This window comes from Notolepis coatsorum (assembly GCF_963971535.1).
Source record: "Notolepis coatsorum genome assembly, chromosome: 10".
In the NCBI taxonomy this organism is placed as follows: domain Eukaryota; kingdom Metazoa; phylum Chordata; class Actinopteri; order Aulopiformes; family Paralepididae; genus Notolepis; species Notolepis coatsorum.
The window spans coordinates 34,977,101-34,997,381 of NC_140174.1; the positions used below are offsets into that span (position 1 = coordinate 34,977,101).

General features: G+C 41.0%; 2 protein-coding genes across 2 annotated transcripts in view; both read left to right on the top strand.

Annotated features, from left to right (window-relative positions):
- Positions 1 to 1,789, top strand: part of vclb (vinculin b) — a 63,319-nt gene extending 61,530 nt beyond the window's left edge. Inside the window, exon 21 of the mRNA XM_084322445.1 lies at positions 93 to 1,789. Within this exon, the coding sequence (XP_084178571.1) occupies positions 93 to 239 (147 nt within the window). The 3' untranslated portion in view covers positions 240 to 1,789. The remainder of the gene's footprint in view (positions 1 to 92) is intronic.
- Positions 1,790 to 2,397: 608 nt separating this feature from the next.
- The window catches only part of LOC311235530 (adenosine kinase-like), a 183,273-nt gene continuing 165,389 nt past the window's right edge, over positions 2,398 to 20,281 (top strand). Inside the window, exons 1-3 of the mRNA XM_084322998.1 lie at positions 2,398 to 2,639; positions 5,155 to 5,229; positions 5,360 to 5,413. Of these exons, the coding sequence (XP_084179124.1) occupies positions 2,590 to 2,639; positions 5,155 to 5,229; positions 5,360 to 5,413 (179 nt within the window). The 5' untranslated portion in view covers positions 2,398 to 2,589. The remainder of the gene's footprint in view (positions 2,640 to 5,154; positions 5,230 to 5,359; positions 5,414 to 20,281) is intronic.

The following is a 20,281-nucleotide window of genomic DNA, read 5'->3' on the forward strand; positions in this document are numbered from 1 at the left end:
AGGTTCCCTTGATCACAGTCGGAGAACTTCTATTTTCTTTAGCATGTTCCTGCATTGACGTTTTTCTTTGTCACGTTCCTTCTGTTTTCCAGGCTACAGAGATGTTGGTTCACAACGCTCAGAACCTGATGCAGTCTGTGAAGGAGACTGTGCGGGAGGCCGAGGCAGCTTCCATTAAGATCCGGACAGATGCAGGTTTCACCCTCCACTGGGTGAGGAAGACGCCCTGGTACCAGTAAAGAGGAAGGCCACCGTTTCCTCCAGCTTGATGCTGGATTCAGTCCGACTGGCCGTGGAGTAGAAGTGATGCTTGAGCAACAGATTGAATGGACAAATTATATGCTTATTCCCATCTATGATGTCAACAACCCCTAACGTCCCCTCACCCTAACGTGGATAACATGCGATTATATAGTATTTATCAACTAGTCCCATACCCTGTCTGTAAGCAGTGGCTGTTTTTGATAGAATGTAAAAGATGGGACTGGCCGTGCAAATGATGGGTTAGACTCTTACTGGGAAATTATTTTTTCTATTGTGTGTAAAAAAAATAAAAAAGTGTTTTTAGAGCTTATTTTGTCAAATCCCAGGAATATATATATTGATTAGAGGTTGGCTTTTCATATCATGTAAAGTTGCTATGTGTCTCGTTTAGACACGACCCATGGTAAGGAAGTTAAATTGAATATTACGATTTTCTTGAAGACATTTCTATGTCTTATGTACTAGTTATTTTTCCTGCACAATCATTCACCTTTGCTAGGACAAGCACACTCATGAAGGGGTTATTACAGTACAGTATATAACTATGCTCAGCTCACGCAAAAATATAGCCTATTCAATGGTATTATGTCTGTTTACACTATGCTGTTAAAGAAAGCAGAAACACTGATCTTTGTTCCTTATGTTAGATGGTGTGATGATGCACTTATAGCATTTTTTTTTCTATTATCATCGAGTTCTGCCAAAGACATCCTTCTGCCATTATTCTCTTTTTAAAATGATTGTCTTTCTTTGAGTGTATCAGCAACGGGCCTGCATGGTGGAGCTGTTAAAGGGCTAATTCATTAGATGAGATTATTACAAAATAAGAAAACGGTATAACTTGCAAGAGGTGAAGACGAAAATGACCTGTGAACTTCCAACAGGTCGTATGTTCTGGACACGCTCGATGTTTCACACGTCGAATTGAGATCACATGTAGAGATATACAAGAGTACAGGACTTAAGCTATATAAGGCCCACTCGTCTTAGATCGGTGCTCTGATTTTCAATTAAAAACCAGCGAGCTAACAAGCAAGTCTCCTCTTTACTCTCCTTGAACAAGGGCCTGTCTAGAGAGATGGATTTATATTAACTGTAAATGGCCCTCTTGTCGTGCACAATCATTGTGAAATATGTATTGCACACAGTTTTTAGGTCGTCAAGGGACTGGCCTGAAATCCTTGTGTTTGTCATCAGCCTCCCAGCAGGGCATGTGGTTACACTAAAGCCACAGTTGGAAGTTTTGAAGCACGTCTGGAACAAGACCAGTGGTGTGAATGTGTCATTTTTAAATATCTAAATCCCACTTGATGTGCCTTGTAAGAGAAATTGATTGCAATATATATATTTTTTTCATTTACAGATATTTTGTATCCTCTGCACAAGGCATCATTATTTGTTAAAAAACACTTTTGTTGTATATGATTCTTATGCAAAGTTACACCTACTTCATTCTATGAAGAGTCAAATCCTGCTTCTAGGCATATTGTTCACAATTTTGTAATAAAGCATTTTATAACACTAACAGTAGTATGTTAATTTTTTTCTATTAAGCCTTGTCTATGTATGCATAATGGGTTCAAGTTTGCCTTTGGTGAAATTGGCAAAGAAAAGTAACCTGATAAGATCTGATATAGTCACCTTCTTAATAATAATAATAATAATGGCACTTTGAGGAAAAATATGTTTTTGCCCATCTCTTCGTGATGCTGGCCACCTCTGGTAAAATTGCCTACATCCTTAATTGAAAAATCACGCTATTCCTACCCAGTTGTGAAATTATTAATAAATATATATTCTGTATTTTGTTCTGTTAATTGCGTTTTTCTCAACTTGAAAATATGACAAGGCATTTTAAGAAGTTGACGATATACACAGACTATAATTGTCACTGAACAAGCCAGTTCTATGCTCTGTGTGGAAGCCATGCTGTTGTTAATTTGTTAACATCAGGAGGGAGGGAAGCCATCCAGGCACTACTATTGCAGTCTGTCCAGAGACCAGGCAGGAGTCTCCACTGCCTCAACCATCCACTACTATTGCAGTAGTCTGTCCTCCAGAGACCAGGCAGGAGTCTCCACTGCCTCAACCATCCACTACTATTGCAGTAGTCTGTCCTCCAGAGACCAGGCAGGAGTCTCCACTGCCTCAACCATCCACTACTATTGCAGTAGTCTGTCCTCCAGAGACCAGGCAGGAGTCTCCACTGCCTCAACCATCCACTACTATTGCAGTCTGTCCAGAGACCAGGCAGGAGTCTCCACTGCCTCATCCAGGCAGCCACCGCTTCAGCATCAGCATCACTCAGATAATTCGCTGCGAACAATGTCTAGTGAGAATCCAAACGTGTTAAAACACAGGGACCTGTCCCTAAGGTAAGGAGCATTGTGCATTATAAAACGCATATAGCTACCGTTAACATGCAGTAAACGTTATTACATAGCAAATTAGCCTATGTAGCTTACGCATGCTAAGGTGGCTAGCTGTAAAACTACGGTTGACGCTAGATCACATGGCCCGGAAGAAAATGTTTACATTTATTTTTCTTAATTTTTTTGTTAGTAGTAGTGGTTTAGTTTATGTTTTAGTGTTGCGATATGTTTATAAACTATTGTAATGTTAAAACTATGACGACTCACTTGCGGCTTTGAACGACCCACAACAAAACGCCGATGACCCCGTGTGATCTAGCACTTACTGTTACTAACCACTGTGACAACTGTCAGCAAATCTAGCTCGATGTTTCACAATAAAGGCGCATTATCTAAACTGCTAGCGATTTACACCGACTTGCAGTTGGCTTGACAGTCTGTTATTAGGCAAGTCGAACTGTAAAAACCTGTCATGTTAATCGCTAGCAAACGCCCCGCTGTCATTTAACGACGCTAGCCAGCTAACATTAGATGGTGGATCATGGATGGATATATATCGATAACGATGGAAAGTCCGTAAGTCTACGTGCAAATCAATAAATTTGTTGATGCCCTTTGATAGCCAGAAAGTTATAGTTCAGCAGTGATATTTATGGCTGTGCTGCTGTTAATGTTTAGTTTGTTTACACGGGGTCGGGGACCATGATTCATGCATTCTAAACATAGATAATAGTATTACCTTATGCACACTAGTCTCTCTAGTCTAGTCGAGCCGCGTGTAACAAAACGATTTGTTTCAATAAAATGTTCGCACATCATTTCGCATAACTTTGAATGGACGTGCTCTTTAAACAGCCCCAAATAGTATGTAGCCAATCGCATGGGACGAAAATGTCGTGCACCGCCCATTTGCCTGTACGGACCAATCGCGATTGACTAAAGTGATGACTGAGGGTTCAGCGTTGTGCCTGCTGCTTGAGAAACACAGCTTTAGCTCTTCACCAATTTATCAGCACATTGTAAGGCTGGGTATTTCAACAGTATGCCTACTGCAAGGTAAGATCAAAATAATCAATGTCCTTAATGTTGAGCCACGTAGCCTGACTTATTTCAGTGAACAAACATACTTTTATTGAGTTTGTTTTCACCATCTAAAACACTGCAAACATTAATTTGTAATTTCTAGATTTTAATTTCATTTCTTCATTTGTTTCATTGTTCAATATCTTCTTAAATTTGTATGGGATTGGCTATTTAGTCAAATGTTTTTCATAATGTTGTGTGCATCCACCATTTGCATTAGGCCAGTAGTTGCAGTAGTATGAGTACTAGTTGTAGTAGTAGTTGTAGTAGTTGTATTATATCATATCATAAATCACTCAAGTCGTTGACTGCACAGAATCACCCTTGAACTGCCTCCACTTCACACCATTTAAAAAGTGAGGTCATACTGTAGATAATGACAATTTCAGTCATTTCTCAAGAGGAGCCTTTGACCGCCAGTGTTCCACACTGTTAGGGGAATTTAAAATGGAACAGAGTTTCCATGGGCCTGCCTCAGGGTAGTCCTGCGTGTGCATGGGTGGATGTCTTCGACCTTAAATACACTGACACGTGAACCTTGGAAGACACTCGACACATCAGCCATGAAGTAGCCTACAGCTGTTGGGTAACACATGGGCCCCACATGGGCATACACATGGCCAGTTCTGAAAAAAGAATAAGCTAATTAACCAGCAGCAACAATATTTAGGGTTAATGCCTGGCCCTGCACATTGAAATAGATGTTAAGCTTGCACTGTCTCCCCCCCCCCCCCCCCCCCCCCCCAGAACATTGTTGAACAGTCATATTGCTTCTCAATTAAATTCTTCTTCTTCTTCTGTTGTATATCCAGCAGATTGCTGCCGCCATCAGTGGAATTATTAGCCGAGCCTTGTTGAGACAGTAACCTAAATTGTGATAGAGGATTTATTTCGCTAATCAAATTATTAGAGTTTGGCTACTTGGTTAATTGGGACGGACCCAATAGGTTTTCCTAGTGTTCTGAAAGGCTAGCTTAGCATATGAATAATGTCCTGAAAAGACGCTGTTCGGCTTTCAATTTCCACTGCACAATCCACACAAAGCCAATTGCTTGTCCTAAGCTCTTCCAAATTCTTTCAAATTGATTTCTTATTAGCCTCTGAGTCATATAGCCTACGTTAGGCTAATCAACACTCTGTATGCATAATTGTCAGGCTAAACCTAAAGTTGTTCTCCTGATGTGGTTGTGTGTTATACGTATTGATCATAGTCAAATAACTCTGGTAACAGAGACGCCAGAAACGTGAGGCTGTCCCCCACAGGCTCGTCACACCTCAATGTTTCTGTGGATCTTTAATGAAAAGCTCCATTCATTAGCCAACAACACATACATTATCTGGCACTCCTATTCCCACAGTCGGTCACATCGGCGAGTGGGAGTCTTGGCCACCGGAAGACGGTTAATCCTACAATATGCTTTGTGTCTGTCCACAGTGAGAACACACTCTTTGGGATGGGCAATCCCTTGCTCGACATCTCTGCTGTCGTGGACAAGGACTTCCTCGACAAGTGAGTCCAAACAACGGGCCAACAACAACACAGTCCTTTCTCACCAGCGTAATAATCAGTGTTCTTCTGTGTTCATTTCTGATCAACAAAAAATACAGCTGCATCACCAAGAATGTTTATTTCCTCAAAGGTATGGCCTGAAGCCAAATGACCAGATCCTCGCTGAAGAAAAGCACAAAGCCTTGTGAGTAAAAAAATAAAATAATCCAGATGTTTTTTGGACCATAATAGGCTAAGTATGGTGTGTATTATTCACATATACATTCCTTTTTTTTTTTTTTTTTTTATTATCTTTTCCCCCCTTCTTTTTCCGTTTTCTTACAGTGTACATGCCTGAAGAGTTTCAATAGCAGAGTTTCATAAAGATGCCGTGACATTGTGGGGGTCATGTGAGGAATCCACAATGCAACACAGGCTGTAATGTGGATGCCTTCTAGCCATTGCCCTCCTGTAACACGTCATGCCCTAGCATCTCAATAGTTAGTATTACAAAGGCAGGAGGGGTAATGGCTAGAAGGCATCCACATTACAGCCAGCTGTATTTTATTATGGACTCCTCGATTTCTTTTATTTATGTAAAAAATGTATTAGGAGCCAACTTTCTGAATTAGGGAAATCTATTTTTAGAGCATGGCAGCAGCAATAACAATGCACAGCAATATACCCGAAGCTTAATGTGTATCATGAATCAAAACCAGTTACCATTTGTAATAATGACATTATCTCTACTCTGCAGCATGTCTCTCCGCTCATGAAACAGCATATTTCTTCCGTACCCAATAGTCTCTGAAAGTGGGCGACATGTTGTTGGCACAATTTTGAAATACACAAATACAAACCGAGGCTTTCATGTCTGAACACGCATGTCTAGACACAGAGAATCACATGCCACGTGCTACATGTCGGAAACGCAACTCCAAGCAATGCCCACACCCGATCCTCAGCGCATTGTCCCGAGTGCATGTCCGAAAAGTGCTTTAGATGGCGTTAAGCGGGCTGTATCCTAAAGCAACAAACTCTTCACGGTAACATTAGCGTACTATCCTTAGCATCCTCCTTCTGCTCTCATGCTCCACAGCTTCCAGTGTTGTCTTCCTGCAACTACTCATGCCTTGTGGGATCTCAGAGCGAGATTTCAAATGATCTGTATTTTAAACTAATAACGTTGACTCATTCCTTCAGTGAAGAGTACATTTGTGAGTATTATATAGTAATAATAGTTCAAGTTTCTTTATTATTTGTCATACAGAAATACAGAATACTTTGCATGAAATGTTTCTTTCAAAGTATTCTGTATTTCTGTATGACAAATAATAGCACATGAACATGTGTAAAAAGCTATTTATAATTTTTGGCCGGTAAAAAATCTGTCTGGCCGGTAGTCCGGCCTGCCTGATCTCCAACCTGCCAAAGTCAGCCCATGTTACCCCACTTCTTAGAGAGCCGCACAGGCTTCCCATCGCCGCACGAATCCACTTCAAGGTCCTTGACCTGGCATATCGCGCATATAGCCTGCTATTCTCTGTCCTTGCTCCACAATGGTGGAACGAACTTGCCACCACAGTCAGGACAGCCAAAACCCGACCAATCTTTCACTGTCGACTAAAAACACACTTCTTCAATCAATATCTGAAATGAAGGAGAAAAAAATAATAATAACCTTCATACTGTCTTTTACTATTATGCACTTTTCCACTAAATAATCTTCTTCACCTATATTACTACCTACTATACTAATGTCTTTACTACTATGCACTCAAGACTGTTTTTTTTATTTTTTTTTACATTGTTACTCAGCTGAAAGAGTCGTACAGAACCTGTAAGTCACTTTGGATAAAAGCTAAATGACTAAATACGTGTAAATGTAGTTAAGCTGAACACCTCGGCTCTTAACCTATTTAGCCCTAGCCCTATTTTCTGAAAATCCGCCTAAAAATACATACCTAAGTAAATGGAAGATTGCTCCACTTCAACAAGGTCCATTTGCATGTTATCGGTATCTAGAGACATCTATGGATCTCAGGGAATGTATTCCCAGTGTCAGAAATATTGTGTCTGTTACTAGGCTTGAGTAAATTGTAATGAACCAAAGGGGAATATCAATTATATATATTATTTTGTTTTGACTGAATAATACCATGCTAAAAATGAAAAACTGCCACTGAGCTTGTTCAGCACCTTCTTGAGATCACATGTACAAAAGATCTAAGCAAATGAATAAAGGGAAGATGATTAAACAGAAGGTCTTGTAGATACTGTACTGAATTCTGCCATCCGGACACATAGAATATAGAATATCAGGCCTATAAATTACCTTATTGTGGCCAAGTCGCACATCTATGGATCGGGCCAGATCTCCTCTTTCCAATGGCAGAGTTCAATCTGGATTTAGTATCACCAGGCGCGCAGCAAAAACTGAATGAAATCTACTGTAAGTACAGTTACTTTTTTATAATGTAAATGTCTCCGCCATTTTTCATCAGATTGCAACGCAGTTTTTTGCTAGACGTTCACAGAAAGGTAGATAAACTAACTGCGTTCTGTTTTATGGCAATAACATGGGTCTGTGGGAGATAATCCTGAAAAAAAACAGAAATAAAAAAGTGTATCCAGAAGTCAGATGATTGACAGGGGCTGGCATGAGCTGGGTAGTGTAGTTTTTCAAAATGCAAAAGCTAATCGAAAGCCCTGGGTCTATTCCTTCAAAAGACTACACTCACTTTTGGCTGTGCCACTTCCTCCCGTCAATATGCGCCGGTTTCCGACCGAATGCCCTGAGATTTCTATAATCTTATATTTCATTAATAACAGTTAAACTCATTGGTAAACAAATGTAATGCTGAAAATATACACTTTGACTGCTGTTTTGACAGGGCTAGGGTCTTCACTCTTGGCTACATTTGAAGAAAAAAAACACAACATTAATTCATACTGTCTGTAGAGATGTATTTATGGCATGATGTCATTGTGGGTCCGGTACGGACCCATCGGGCTTAAGGGGTGACCCATACGAGGTCACCGCAGCTTTACGAAACTCTGCCATTGTAGATGGAAAATGTGCTTTTTGGAACTTTCCTAACACGTCATTGATCTGAATAGTTTTTATTTTTACTCTAATGTTTACAAACACCACAGATGTAAAGAAACCCTAAAATACATGAAATAAAAAAAATAAAATAAAAAAAAGTCAGATCTTTCTGTTTTCCAGTTTCACTCTTTGCGATCAAGAGCTCCGTTTACCAACTCGAGAATGAAAATAACGTGTCCTCGGTCCTATTTAGTTTTTTTGGCAGGTTTTAAGGTACAGAAAGTGATCAGATTTTACGGGACACCAAAAAAGGGATGGGCCAGTCATTCATATCTCCCTCTACGAGCATGTTGACGTGTAAGCAGTGCTTAAAATAAACCACCCCTCTGTGACTGGGCAGCTGCGTTTGCGTCTCAAATGTGACACACCCAGGTTTCTCCCATGCTGCATCTGGTAGCCGTCCAAAACACGCTGAGCGCACAACAGCAATGCACCGCCACTTCTTGTGGCTGAATAGTACCTTTATATATAGGCCCAGTAGCCGCATGTCGTGAGACAACAGACATTTTAATAGGGCAGCCTAAATATGTAAGGCTTAGATATATGTAAGATATTCAGTTGCATGCTTTCTTCCGATGACATGGTTGATTTGTTATGTATACATTTGCTTCAGATAATACTTGCCCTCCTTGGTACAGGGAGCGGGGTGCTACTGTGGCCCCGGGCCTTGCACCGTTCCAGCTGTTACCCCTTGTAACAGATTGTGAATATTTTAAAGGTGTCTTGTAATCCCATGTGTGATGGGCCACATGGCCTGATGCGTGAATAAATTATTCATTCATTCATTCATTCATTCATTCATTCATTCATTCATTCATTCATTATCTCCACCAGGCGGGGCCTGGGGAGAGATCATGTGTTTCTTTGGTTTGGTTGCGTGTCTCAGTCTGTCTGTGTGTCTGTCTGCAGCTGTCTTGCAAACTACAGGGCCGATTTGGATGAAATGTTTCACATAGGCTGACAACAGGCCAGAAGCTAAATTCTCGAATATCTTTCAAATAGGTCAACGATAAGTATTTTATTTAGATACATTTCCATAATTTTCCATTGAAATACATATTCAATATGAAGTTACACCTTTTTAACGCAAGAGGGGCAATACTACACAGGTTCGCTGGTAATCAACTCTCGGCAGCCGTGGATTACCTAATGCATAGAAGACTACTGTCCTGTCCTGTGACAAGAGAGGGCGAGTGCATGTTCTGGCAGTGACATCACCTTCTGGCGACACACAAGACTCACATTTGCAAGTTCAACAACAATCACAAAGCCTTTTGTTGGCTTCTTTTGCGGTAGGCTACAATACAGCAATGTTTCTGACCCAGCATATTGTTTTCACTATCAGTTTATCAGGACAGTATCATCCACTAACTTCCCTTACAAACTAACCAAAATGCATGTTACTGTTTATTCGCCTCTAGCTTTTAGCGCACCTTAACGTTAGTGGTAGGTAGTGGATGCCACAATCAATGCCACAATCAATGCAGCCAGATGTGCTAATGTTGTTAGTAGGGCTGCACGATTTTGGGAAATAATCTAATTGCAATTTTTCTGACGGATATTGCGATTGCGATTAAATTTGCGACTATAATAAAAAAAATATTTAAGCAGCCCCACAGAGGTTTATTGTAAAATGCGGCTTACATCTGGCCTACACGTGGGTCTGTTCGGGACACCGAGCCTGAAAATGTTTCTTTTTACCTGGGAATCGACACCGGTACCCAACGATACCTTTTTTTTCTGTACTTTACTCTCCCTCTCTGAAGTCTAAACTTCACAACACACAATCTAAAACCCCTTACCTCCCTCTCCCAAACCGTTCCTACAACAATAACAAGAACCTGCAAAGGAGATCTTGTATCTCAATGGGACTTCTTGGTTAAATAAAAATAATAATAATAATAAAAAAAAAATAATAATAATAAAATAATTTTATTTTTTTTGCGATTTGCTAATTGCATCATTTCAAATCGCGATTTTGATTTAAAATCGATTAATCGTTCAGCCCTAGTTGTTAGCATAATGGATTGGGTTTTCCCATCATGAAAGTTAGCATTGCGGCTAGCAGACATGCGCTAATGGGTAGTGGGTATGACATTTTGATGGTATGATAACCTTGGGTTAGACTGTCTGTATTACACACAGAGGGAACTGTCTGACCATTTTCATACTAAGTACAGAATAAAAAATACTTCCAAATCAATATGATTATGAATATGTAGGCTACATCAGGGTTTCCGTTAGAAAAAATTGTTGCCGGTCTCCGTGACCTGCAAGATTTCAATCTACCGGACAAATGAGATTAATTCCGGTCATAGTTTATTGAGCTTTAAAACAATTGATATAGGCTATATAAAGAATGTCATCCTCAAGGCATGTAGATTTATAATATTATTACTTAAAACGAGGCTACTTTTGCGTATAGTCATTAATATATTCCAAATAAAATAAGTCCCTCGATACTCCGTGCTGCTGCTGACTTGAAATAAAATAGACCGCGTATGTGGGCAGTCGGTCCGACACTAAACAGCAGTCTGTTATAATCACATTTTTATGAGCTAACGAATTCCGTTATATTGGACATTTGTATTAATTATATCAAGCGAAGAACTGAGAAATTTTGCAGAGAGAGACGGCAACATTATCGTGGGTTTGCGTGATGTATATCTCCACCTCCCAACGACTTGGTGCTGGTCATAATGTCCGGTGAAAACAACTCCCTCCAAGCACAACTTGACCACCCGAACCGTACCAAAACAGGCCAAAATTAAATAGCCCATGCGACGAACGATTCATTACATTCGTTTCATCGTTGCTCCACCAAGCAGCCGGTCCAACAATGAAAGCTGTTATCAGCGCGAGCCGGCCGCAGTTAGTTTGCAAGAAGCATCCAGCTGCAGACCCGCAGAGCAGCTTTCCAGGTCTGGGGACCGCACTGTGCCAGCAAAGCTGGTTGGTTCTGTGGGTCTGCAGCTGCATGCCTTCCGCAAATCCAGCAGCAAGCTCTCGCTGAGCGAAGCAACGACAACAAACGCAATGATTGTTTCGTTCATCGCATAGGCCACCCAACTCCAGCCCATCCAAATACAATTCAAATAATCAAACTGTGCCCAGAGGGAACTATTTTCACCGGACACTATGACCGGAGAGATTAAATATGTCAGACTTCAACAGATTTTGCCGGTCAAATACCGGTAATTACCGGCTAACGGAAACGCTGGGCTACATAGTCCCTGCGATCCACGGACACTGGTCAGCTCTCCATCCCCCGAACCAGACTGCGGACGTTCGGGGACAGAGCTTTCAGTGTGGCAGCTCCCACCCTCTGGAACTCCCTCCCCGCAGAACTCCGCACCACCCCAACTCTGGACTCATTTAAAAAACTGCTCAAAACCCACCTCTTCAACCTGGCCTTCAACCCCTAACTTTCTCACTTTATATGTATGTGTTGTGTCTGTCCACTATGTTTGTTGACTTGTTATCTCCCCCCCCCCCCCCCCCCCCCTTATGTAAAGCGACCTTGGGTCCTCTGAAAGGCGCTATATAAAACGAAGTATTATTATTATTATTATTATTACATGTAAAAAGGGCAATACGTTTTTTTTATGTAATCTACTTGCACAGATGTATGTTATATAGCCTAGTACTATTCTTACTGGATTAAACATACATTTAAACAATTCATCTGTTGTGGTGGATCAACATAATTCACATACGGAACTATGATACGGAACATGAGTGAATGTTGAACTTTTTAAGTGCAAGGGCAGTGTTAGCTTAGTTGGCTAACGTTTAGCTTAGCTGGCTACCTTGAACGTTATATATATAATATAATATAATATATTAATGAATGTGACAGACATCCCTTTATACAATGTTCCCCCACTACTAACGTTAGTGGAGGTTTGTGCTCTACTGAGTACACCTTTCTAGTTCATTCCTTCATTCTACAGATATAATAATACTAATAACAACAACAACAACAACAACAACAACAACAACAACAACAACAACAACAACCAACAAACTATATCACAAATGTTGCAAAGTGTTTTATGGAACAAATAAAATCATAACTAAATGAAGAGCGCAGACCCCACCTTAACACTTTAACTGCCGGGAAACGCTTTACAGCGTCATTCCCGGCCATGCTCAAGTTGCGAAGGACGCTGTACAGCGTCTTTAATATCAATATTTCAAAAATCTGTGATCGGATTCATATTTCCCCTCCGCTGGCCTGAGATCCACCAGGAGGATCCCCACTGAGCTCTCTGGCGGTTCAGGAGCGCCATCTGGTGGCCGATCGGCGCAATCGCCAAACAGGAAGTGCTGTGGAGGTTGTGCTGGTCGGCCATATTACTTCCGGGCACTCTGTTTGGCTGCCGGCACTCTGGCTCGTCACATTATATAGCGATCCATTGCCAATAACTCGATAAACAACATGATTTGGACGTATATAGTATTATACAAGCTGGAAATGGTTCATCAGGATAAACATCCCATAATCGAAAACGGTCTACACCACGCTGATCGTCCAACAGCGCGAGGAAGATCCGGTAAGATTCAACGTTATTTTTGAACGTGTTCCATATAAACTGTTATGATGAACATATGACCCACACTAGATGAATGATATAACGCTGCCCACAGAATTATAAACGATCCCCCGCCCATCCGGTCATCATCATATCATACGTAGATCATTCTAGAAGTACGTCCAATTGAAATTTTTTATATCGCCCCGATTGCTATCAAACTGTATTTCATCATCAATATAATGCATTTGGGGCTATAGATCACGTTCTGGAGAAAGCTGCAGAAAGAGATGAAAACATACTTATACATTAGACCATACTTTACTATGAATATGTGAATGAAAAAGTTTAACGTTGCTACACAATGAACAATACATATAGGACTTTGAATGGGCCCTAATAATGGCAATGTAGCAATAGAATTTAAAAAGTTATAGCCATGCAAAGAAGGGGTACTTCTCCATAGACAAATAGAGCCGGCAACCTATGGTATATAATGAATTTAACCCATGGCACCCAAAGTGTTAACAATGTTCCCACTTTAATGTTACTTTCTCACTCAACATTTTACTGGGTAAGATTTTTTGATTGGATCTGTGGGTTATCAACTATTAAAATAATACATATTAATACAATTAGTAGGATATCGGATGGGACAACACATATCAAATGTCATCATGATCTGACCAGTTGTTGCGTTCATGGTTTTAGTTTTGTGAGAATGGTGCCACCATGAGACAAATAAATCACCATTTCAGAAAATCCAATTTGGCAAACTTCATGGGTCCTATGATGAATGTATTGTCTACAAGGTGCTGCATGGGTATCTGCCAGGGGTGGAACGGTTCACAAAATCTACGGTTCGGTTCGTATCACGGTCTTGGCGTCACGGTTTTCGGTTCGGTTCGATATATACGTTGTTTTTTATTAAAATATGTAACACTCCAAAAATACCATACAGTACATCAGCATAAGATATATAGCCTAAAAATAAACTTTTCAGTTATTCTCAAGGACATAGTCATGCAAAAACTGAAAGAATGAGGCAGTTTGACATCAGGCACATCATTTTGACAGTGACCAGGTTAGAGCTAGGAGAGATTTTGGTACAGCAAGAGGGGAGGTATTGCCGATTTAAACATGCTTCAACCTAGGATGGCTTAGAGTAGACGACAGAGTACAGCAACTTGCAATGGGCCTGGTCTACAAGATACACTATACGACTAAGGTACCCATGTACATGTCAAAATACTTCCCAAAGGTCAGTGAATACCACAACCACTACACCAGAGGAAGCTCAACAAATCATGTTAAACCCAGATTCGGCTCAAACAAGGGACTAAACACGTTTCGCAATTATGCCACATCAATGTGGAACGCCCTACCCAAAGCTGTAAAGGAATGTGAATCCCTACCCACATTCAAAACCGCTCTTAAAGAGCACCTATGGGAGGCTGCAATTCGAAACTGGCCACCATAAATGCCCAAAACCCCCACCACCTCCTAATAGACAGTCTCCTCCCCACCGCATGTATATATTCCCTCCCCGCCGTATGTATATTTCTATCCCACCCACCCACCCCTCCTAATGTACAGTCCCCTCCCCATCATATGTTTATACTCTGTCAGGATCTAGGGGTAACAGTACTGTATATTTGAATACCGTTTATGTCACAAATGTATCAGTACTAAATACCTATATGTCCCTATGCCATAAATGTCATGTATGTTGTGTATGTCATAAATGTCTATATGAATTGAAAATGGGGGACCCTGATGGAAACAAGACAAACGTCTTTCTCAGGTCTGCATCCCCTTAACAATTGTGTGTATTGAGCCGTACTGTATTGTACCCATTCTGCAATCTGTTAAATAAAGTTTTCATTCATTCATTCACACTCATTTATTTGGTAAAAAAAAAGGTTTACAGCGGTTTGCCTTAAATAATGTTTGGCACACAAAGACCGAACTGACTGAAAAATATAGGCAACATTTGTCAAAGTATTAACTTTGGCCACAATATAGACAAAGGCCATCAACATAAAGTATGCATATGCTCAACCAGCACTAGACTTTCTTATCAAAAAGGAAAAGTCACAGAAAATATGATTAGGGTTTTAAATAAGGACATTTATGGGGTTTCTTGTATTAATGATTTGCACTAAGGAATGTTGTAACTGTTATCAAAAAAAAGAGAGGAGATGTTACAAGGGAATGGGGAATGTTATATAAACCCCCCCACAGTGGTGTGTGGAGTTGGTACGTCCCAGCAGGGACCAGGATGTAAACAGACGCACAGTTGACACACACAATCTAGTCTCCTGGCTCGTTATTGAACACAAACAGTTATCTTTGAACCTCTGTTGTCAAGCCTCGTCAATATATCCACCTTCCCCACTCTGGTGTCGTGGAGTCACTTCGCTGTGAGCGTTTCCATGGTTAGCTTGCGGCTAATGTTAGTTAGCTTGCGGCTAAAGTTAGTTAGCTTGTGGCTAACGTAACGTTAGCCTAGCTCGAGGCTAACGTTACTTATAACCAAACAATACACACATGCCCGAGCCGTGGAGGTCGTACCGAACAGTGTACGGTTCAAATGCATACCGTCCACCCCTCTGGATATTATATTTGTGACTGTATGACTTAGTTAGGGCTGACCTTCGAAATTTTGTTTGGCATTCGAAGCATTACTTTATTGTTTTTAAATGTGCTGCTATAAATAAAGTGGATTGGATTCATTAATTAAATTAATAATGAGTCGGGAGCTGCGCTACCTGGGCGGCTGCTCTCCGTTACACAGCCAACAACATTACATTACGTTGCAACCTTCGTCTATAAAGCAAACAATTATATAAATATTTATATGTAGTTAACACATTCTGTGCCACGCAGTTTGACCATCTTATACCACTCTGCCAGTGCTGTAAGCCTATGGAGTCGCTCACCTTCTTTGCAGGGCTATAACTTTTTAAATATTATAGCTATATCGACATTACTATGGCCCATTCAACATCGGGTATCTATCGTTCCGGATGTGGGAACGTTATATTTTTCCATTCATACATTGTCGTGTTAGTACCGTCGTGAATATAAGTATGTTTTTAGAGTGTATAGCAGTAATTCCTAGAACGCGAGTTATAGGCCCAGACGCATATTACCGGTATACATAATCAATTGGCGTTTCGTTCCCATACACGCTATATTAAAAAATTCAAATGCATATGCTCTGTATACATTATGCTCCATCATGCGTGAAGGAAAGGGGGGGGGGTCGTTTATGATTCCTTGATTGTCAGTAACGGTTTCCCTTAGTACGACATCATATGTTGATCGGATGGATTGCAATGAAATAAATGGACAATCGAGCTGGAATTAACGTTAGATTCCTCTTACCAGGCTGTGGGCAATGAGTCAGGAGAAAGAAATTCCAATTATTTGATTTCGATCTGCTAGATCCATTTTCCGTTTGTATGACGCAATAAACGCCGAAAGCATATTGATTCTTGCGTCTCGAAAGCGATCCCATGCACTCGAGTGTTTGTCTTGATCAACATAACAAGATAGCTCTGCCGGAGGATTTTCCCCGATGCACAGAGCGCCACGTCCGGTTTAGAGTGGAGTGCAACTCGCCCGAAATCCACCAGGCGGCGGTATTGAGGCGTTGCAATATCGACAGGGTCCAGCTGGCTCCTGGAGCCTTCCTGGATGAATTATGAATGCCAATAGCGAATAAAGGAAATAACGATCATAAAAACGAGTAAACTCGTTGTTGGCGTTATTAGATTGGCGGGCAATAACGAGTAAACTAGTTTTTGGTGCAGGATGTGTTAATAGAGACAGGCAGAATTCGACTTAATTTTTTATTAAGACATTTTATATGGGTCGGGACACAAAAAAATACTATAGAGAATTGTCAGTGCTGTAAAGTTTAAACCTTTTTAAATCTTAGACAAACGAAACACTTTGCTTTCATGAAATATTGTAAGCCGTTATTTGAGGCTTTATAAAAGCATCACAATGAACACAAATCTGTCAGTGCCGAGTCCGACCTCATCTTAAATAACAAACGGCATTGCTTGTTGTAGTTAACAAAGAGAGGCAGAGTTGATTTTGCAAAAAAAAACGTTGGCAGTGTTAGCGGGTGGGAAGCCGGTGGGGTATGTGTCCTGGTCGCCTAAATATTAAAGGCAACCAACTTGTGTCTAACCACGCCCAACTTGCGTCTAGCCACGCCCCCGCGGCGACGCGGCAGCAGCAGAGCGTAGCGGCAGAGCGGAGCTCATTATATGCCAGTAACCGCCCCTTATTCAGTATCCAGAAATAGCTCAATTGGCAAAGCTGCATGGCTGTGGATCCTACGGCTCGTTGCTGGCTAGTTCGATTCCCTTCAATTTTTATTTATTTTTTTTTTACGTGCATTCGCATTCTTTCGCCGTTAAGTTTAGGCATAACTTTAAGCATTGTTTCGGAGTTGGTTAAGGTTAGGCATTGTTTCGGAGTTGCTTAAGGTTAGAAGGGTTAAGTTTAGGCGCTGTTAAGGAGCTGGTTAAGGTTAGAGTTTGACTTAGAGAATGGCAATAGACAGCCTATTTCCGCGCTGCAGCGCGAGGCAATAGACAGCCTATTTCCGCGCTGCCGCTCTCTCGCGCTGCCGTGGTCACATGGGCGTATTGGCCAATCAGAGAAACGCTAAACACAAGTTGGTTGCCTAAAATATTCACGCGTCCTGGTCGTTGTAAACTGTGACTCCTACTGGTCGGTCTGGGCGCCTGTTCAGCAGGGAAGGGATCTGGGGGAAATAGCATGAACCTCCGCACGCGTTACGTTCGCTCCCCAGGCTGACAGTGGGGCAATGTGCGCAACGACCAGGAAGGGAATTGGCATAACGACTAAATTGGGATGGTCTGTGAAAAATACAGAAAACAGAAAAGCCCAAAAATAAATAAAAAAAAGAATCATGAATGTTCACAGAAAATGTTATGGCAACCTGGCCATAACTTTTGAGTTTGGCCTGATGGCGGCACTAGAAGAAAGGTCATGGGGTCACCAACGTCAATTGCTTTCTTCCTCTAAGGGTAATGAATGTGCACAGCTCATTTCTATGGCAATCCGGCTATTACTTTTTGAGATCAATCTTTTCTCAGTCTTGCCTGATTGTTTTGATTGATTGATTGAAAAGTGTATTAACAGATTGCAGAATGGGTACAGTACAGTACAGCTCAATACATACAATTGTTAAGGGGATGCAGACCAGAGAAATACTTTCGTCTTGTTTACATCAGGGTCCCCCATTTTCAATTCATCATATGACACACACGACATACAGATAGACAGTACTGCTACATCTATACATTTATGACATACCAGATTTGCAAATACAGTACTGTCTGTTTGTGATACAAAAAGTGTCCAGAAAAAGAGTGTATATACATTTGACATAGAAACTGTACATTGGAGGAGGTTGGGTAGGTGGGGTGGGGTTGTACATTGGAGGTGGGGGGGGGGGGGGTTGGGTAGGGGGGGGGGACACTGTACATTGGAATACTGACAAAGCCATACTTGGTCTTTACTGTACAACTGGGTTAGGGCATTTGTAGGGGCCAGTTTCGAATTGCAGTCTCCTGTAGGTGTTCTTTGAGAGTGTTTTTGAAAGTGGGTAGTGATTCACATTCCTTTACAGCTTTGGGTAGGGCGTTCCACATTGATGTGGCATAATTGCGAAACGTGTTTAGTCCCTTGTTTGAGCCGAATCTGGGTTTAACATGATTTGTGGAGCTCCCTCTGGTGTTATGATCGTGGTATTCACTGACCTTTGGGAAGTATTTTGACATGTACATGGGTACCTTGGTCGTGTAGTGTATCTTGTAGACCAGGCCCATTGCAAGTTGCTGTACTCTGTCGTCTACTCTAAGCCATCCTAGGTTGGCAAAGTGGGCAGGGGTGAGGTGGGTTCTAGGAGTCAGGTCAAGCAGTAGTCTGACTAGTTTGTTTTGAGATGTTTGTAATTTGGTTTTTAGTGCCTTTTGAGGTGCTTTGGTACCATGAGGTGCAAGCATAGTCGTAGTACCCTTGAATGAGTGCTCCTGCCAGAGTCTTCAGGGTATTCTTGTTTACCAGAGAGGATATCTGGTACAAGAATCGAGTTCGTTGGTTGACTTTTTTTATTACATTGGATGCCATTTTGTCACAGGAAAGATTAGCCTCTAGGATGGAACCCAGGTAGGTAATTTCATCTTTCCTTGTGACAATATTGTCACCCTAGAGGAGAGGCCATGGGGACACCAAAATCAATAGGTTTCTTCCTCTAGAGGTTACGAATGTTCACAGACAATTGTATAGCAGATCCAGCTTTGTTGTCTGAGGTTTTATCAAAATCCAGTAGAGATTATATTGGTTCTTTGTTGCGGCATAATGTAAACAACAGAAATTATGCATTTTATTTTAAAAGAAATGAACAAACAAAGCCCTGACTTAAACGGGGCAGGTGAGATTGGGTCTGGCTTTAGACTTGTGTTTGCATGCCATCAGCCCTGGACTACTAGCCTATGAGATAAAATACAGATGCTGCTGGACTAGACAACCATCTGTATCTTATGTGATGAGGGGGCGACAGTGGCTCAGGAGGTAGAGCGGTCCTCTGGTAATCGGAAGGTTCCCGGTTCTATTCCCACTCCTCCCAGACAGCATGTCGAATAAATGGTAAATGGTGCATTTATATAATGCTTTTACAATTTGTTCCTCACATTTGATCCATTCACTCACACATTCACACACCGATGACGGCGGCAACCATGCAACCTGCTCATCGGGGACAGTTAGGGGTTAAGTGTCTTGCTCAAGGACACTTCGACATCCTGCCCGGGAGGCAAGACACTTAACCCCTAATTGCTCCCGATGAGCAGGTTGGCACCTTGCATGGCTGTCTCCGCCATTGGTGTGTGAATCTGCGAGTGAATGGGTGAATGTGAGGAACAAAATTGTAAAGCATTTTGGATCAAAGCTGCTATATAAATGTACCTTTTACCCTGAGTCATATTTCCATGAAGGCCACAGGAACCTGATTTTCCCTTTCTATTCATAATACTTTATATATGACACATATTTAAGCAATAGCTCATGACAGACTGTGGTATATGGTTATTATATCACAGCTAAGGGGCGTTGTTTGGCCAGAATCAGATACAAGGCTTTTATTATTATTATTATTATTATTATTATTATTATTATTATTATTATTATTATTATTATTATTATTATTATTATTATTATTATTATTATTATTATTATTATTATTATTATTATTATTAGTAGTAGTAGTAGTAGTGCTTTTATAAAACGGTCACCATGTATGGCAATATGAATGCCTGGCAAGGTTTCATAAAATAAACACACAGCAACAAAAAAACTCAATAATATATTGATAACAAAATCT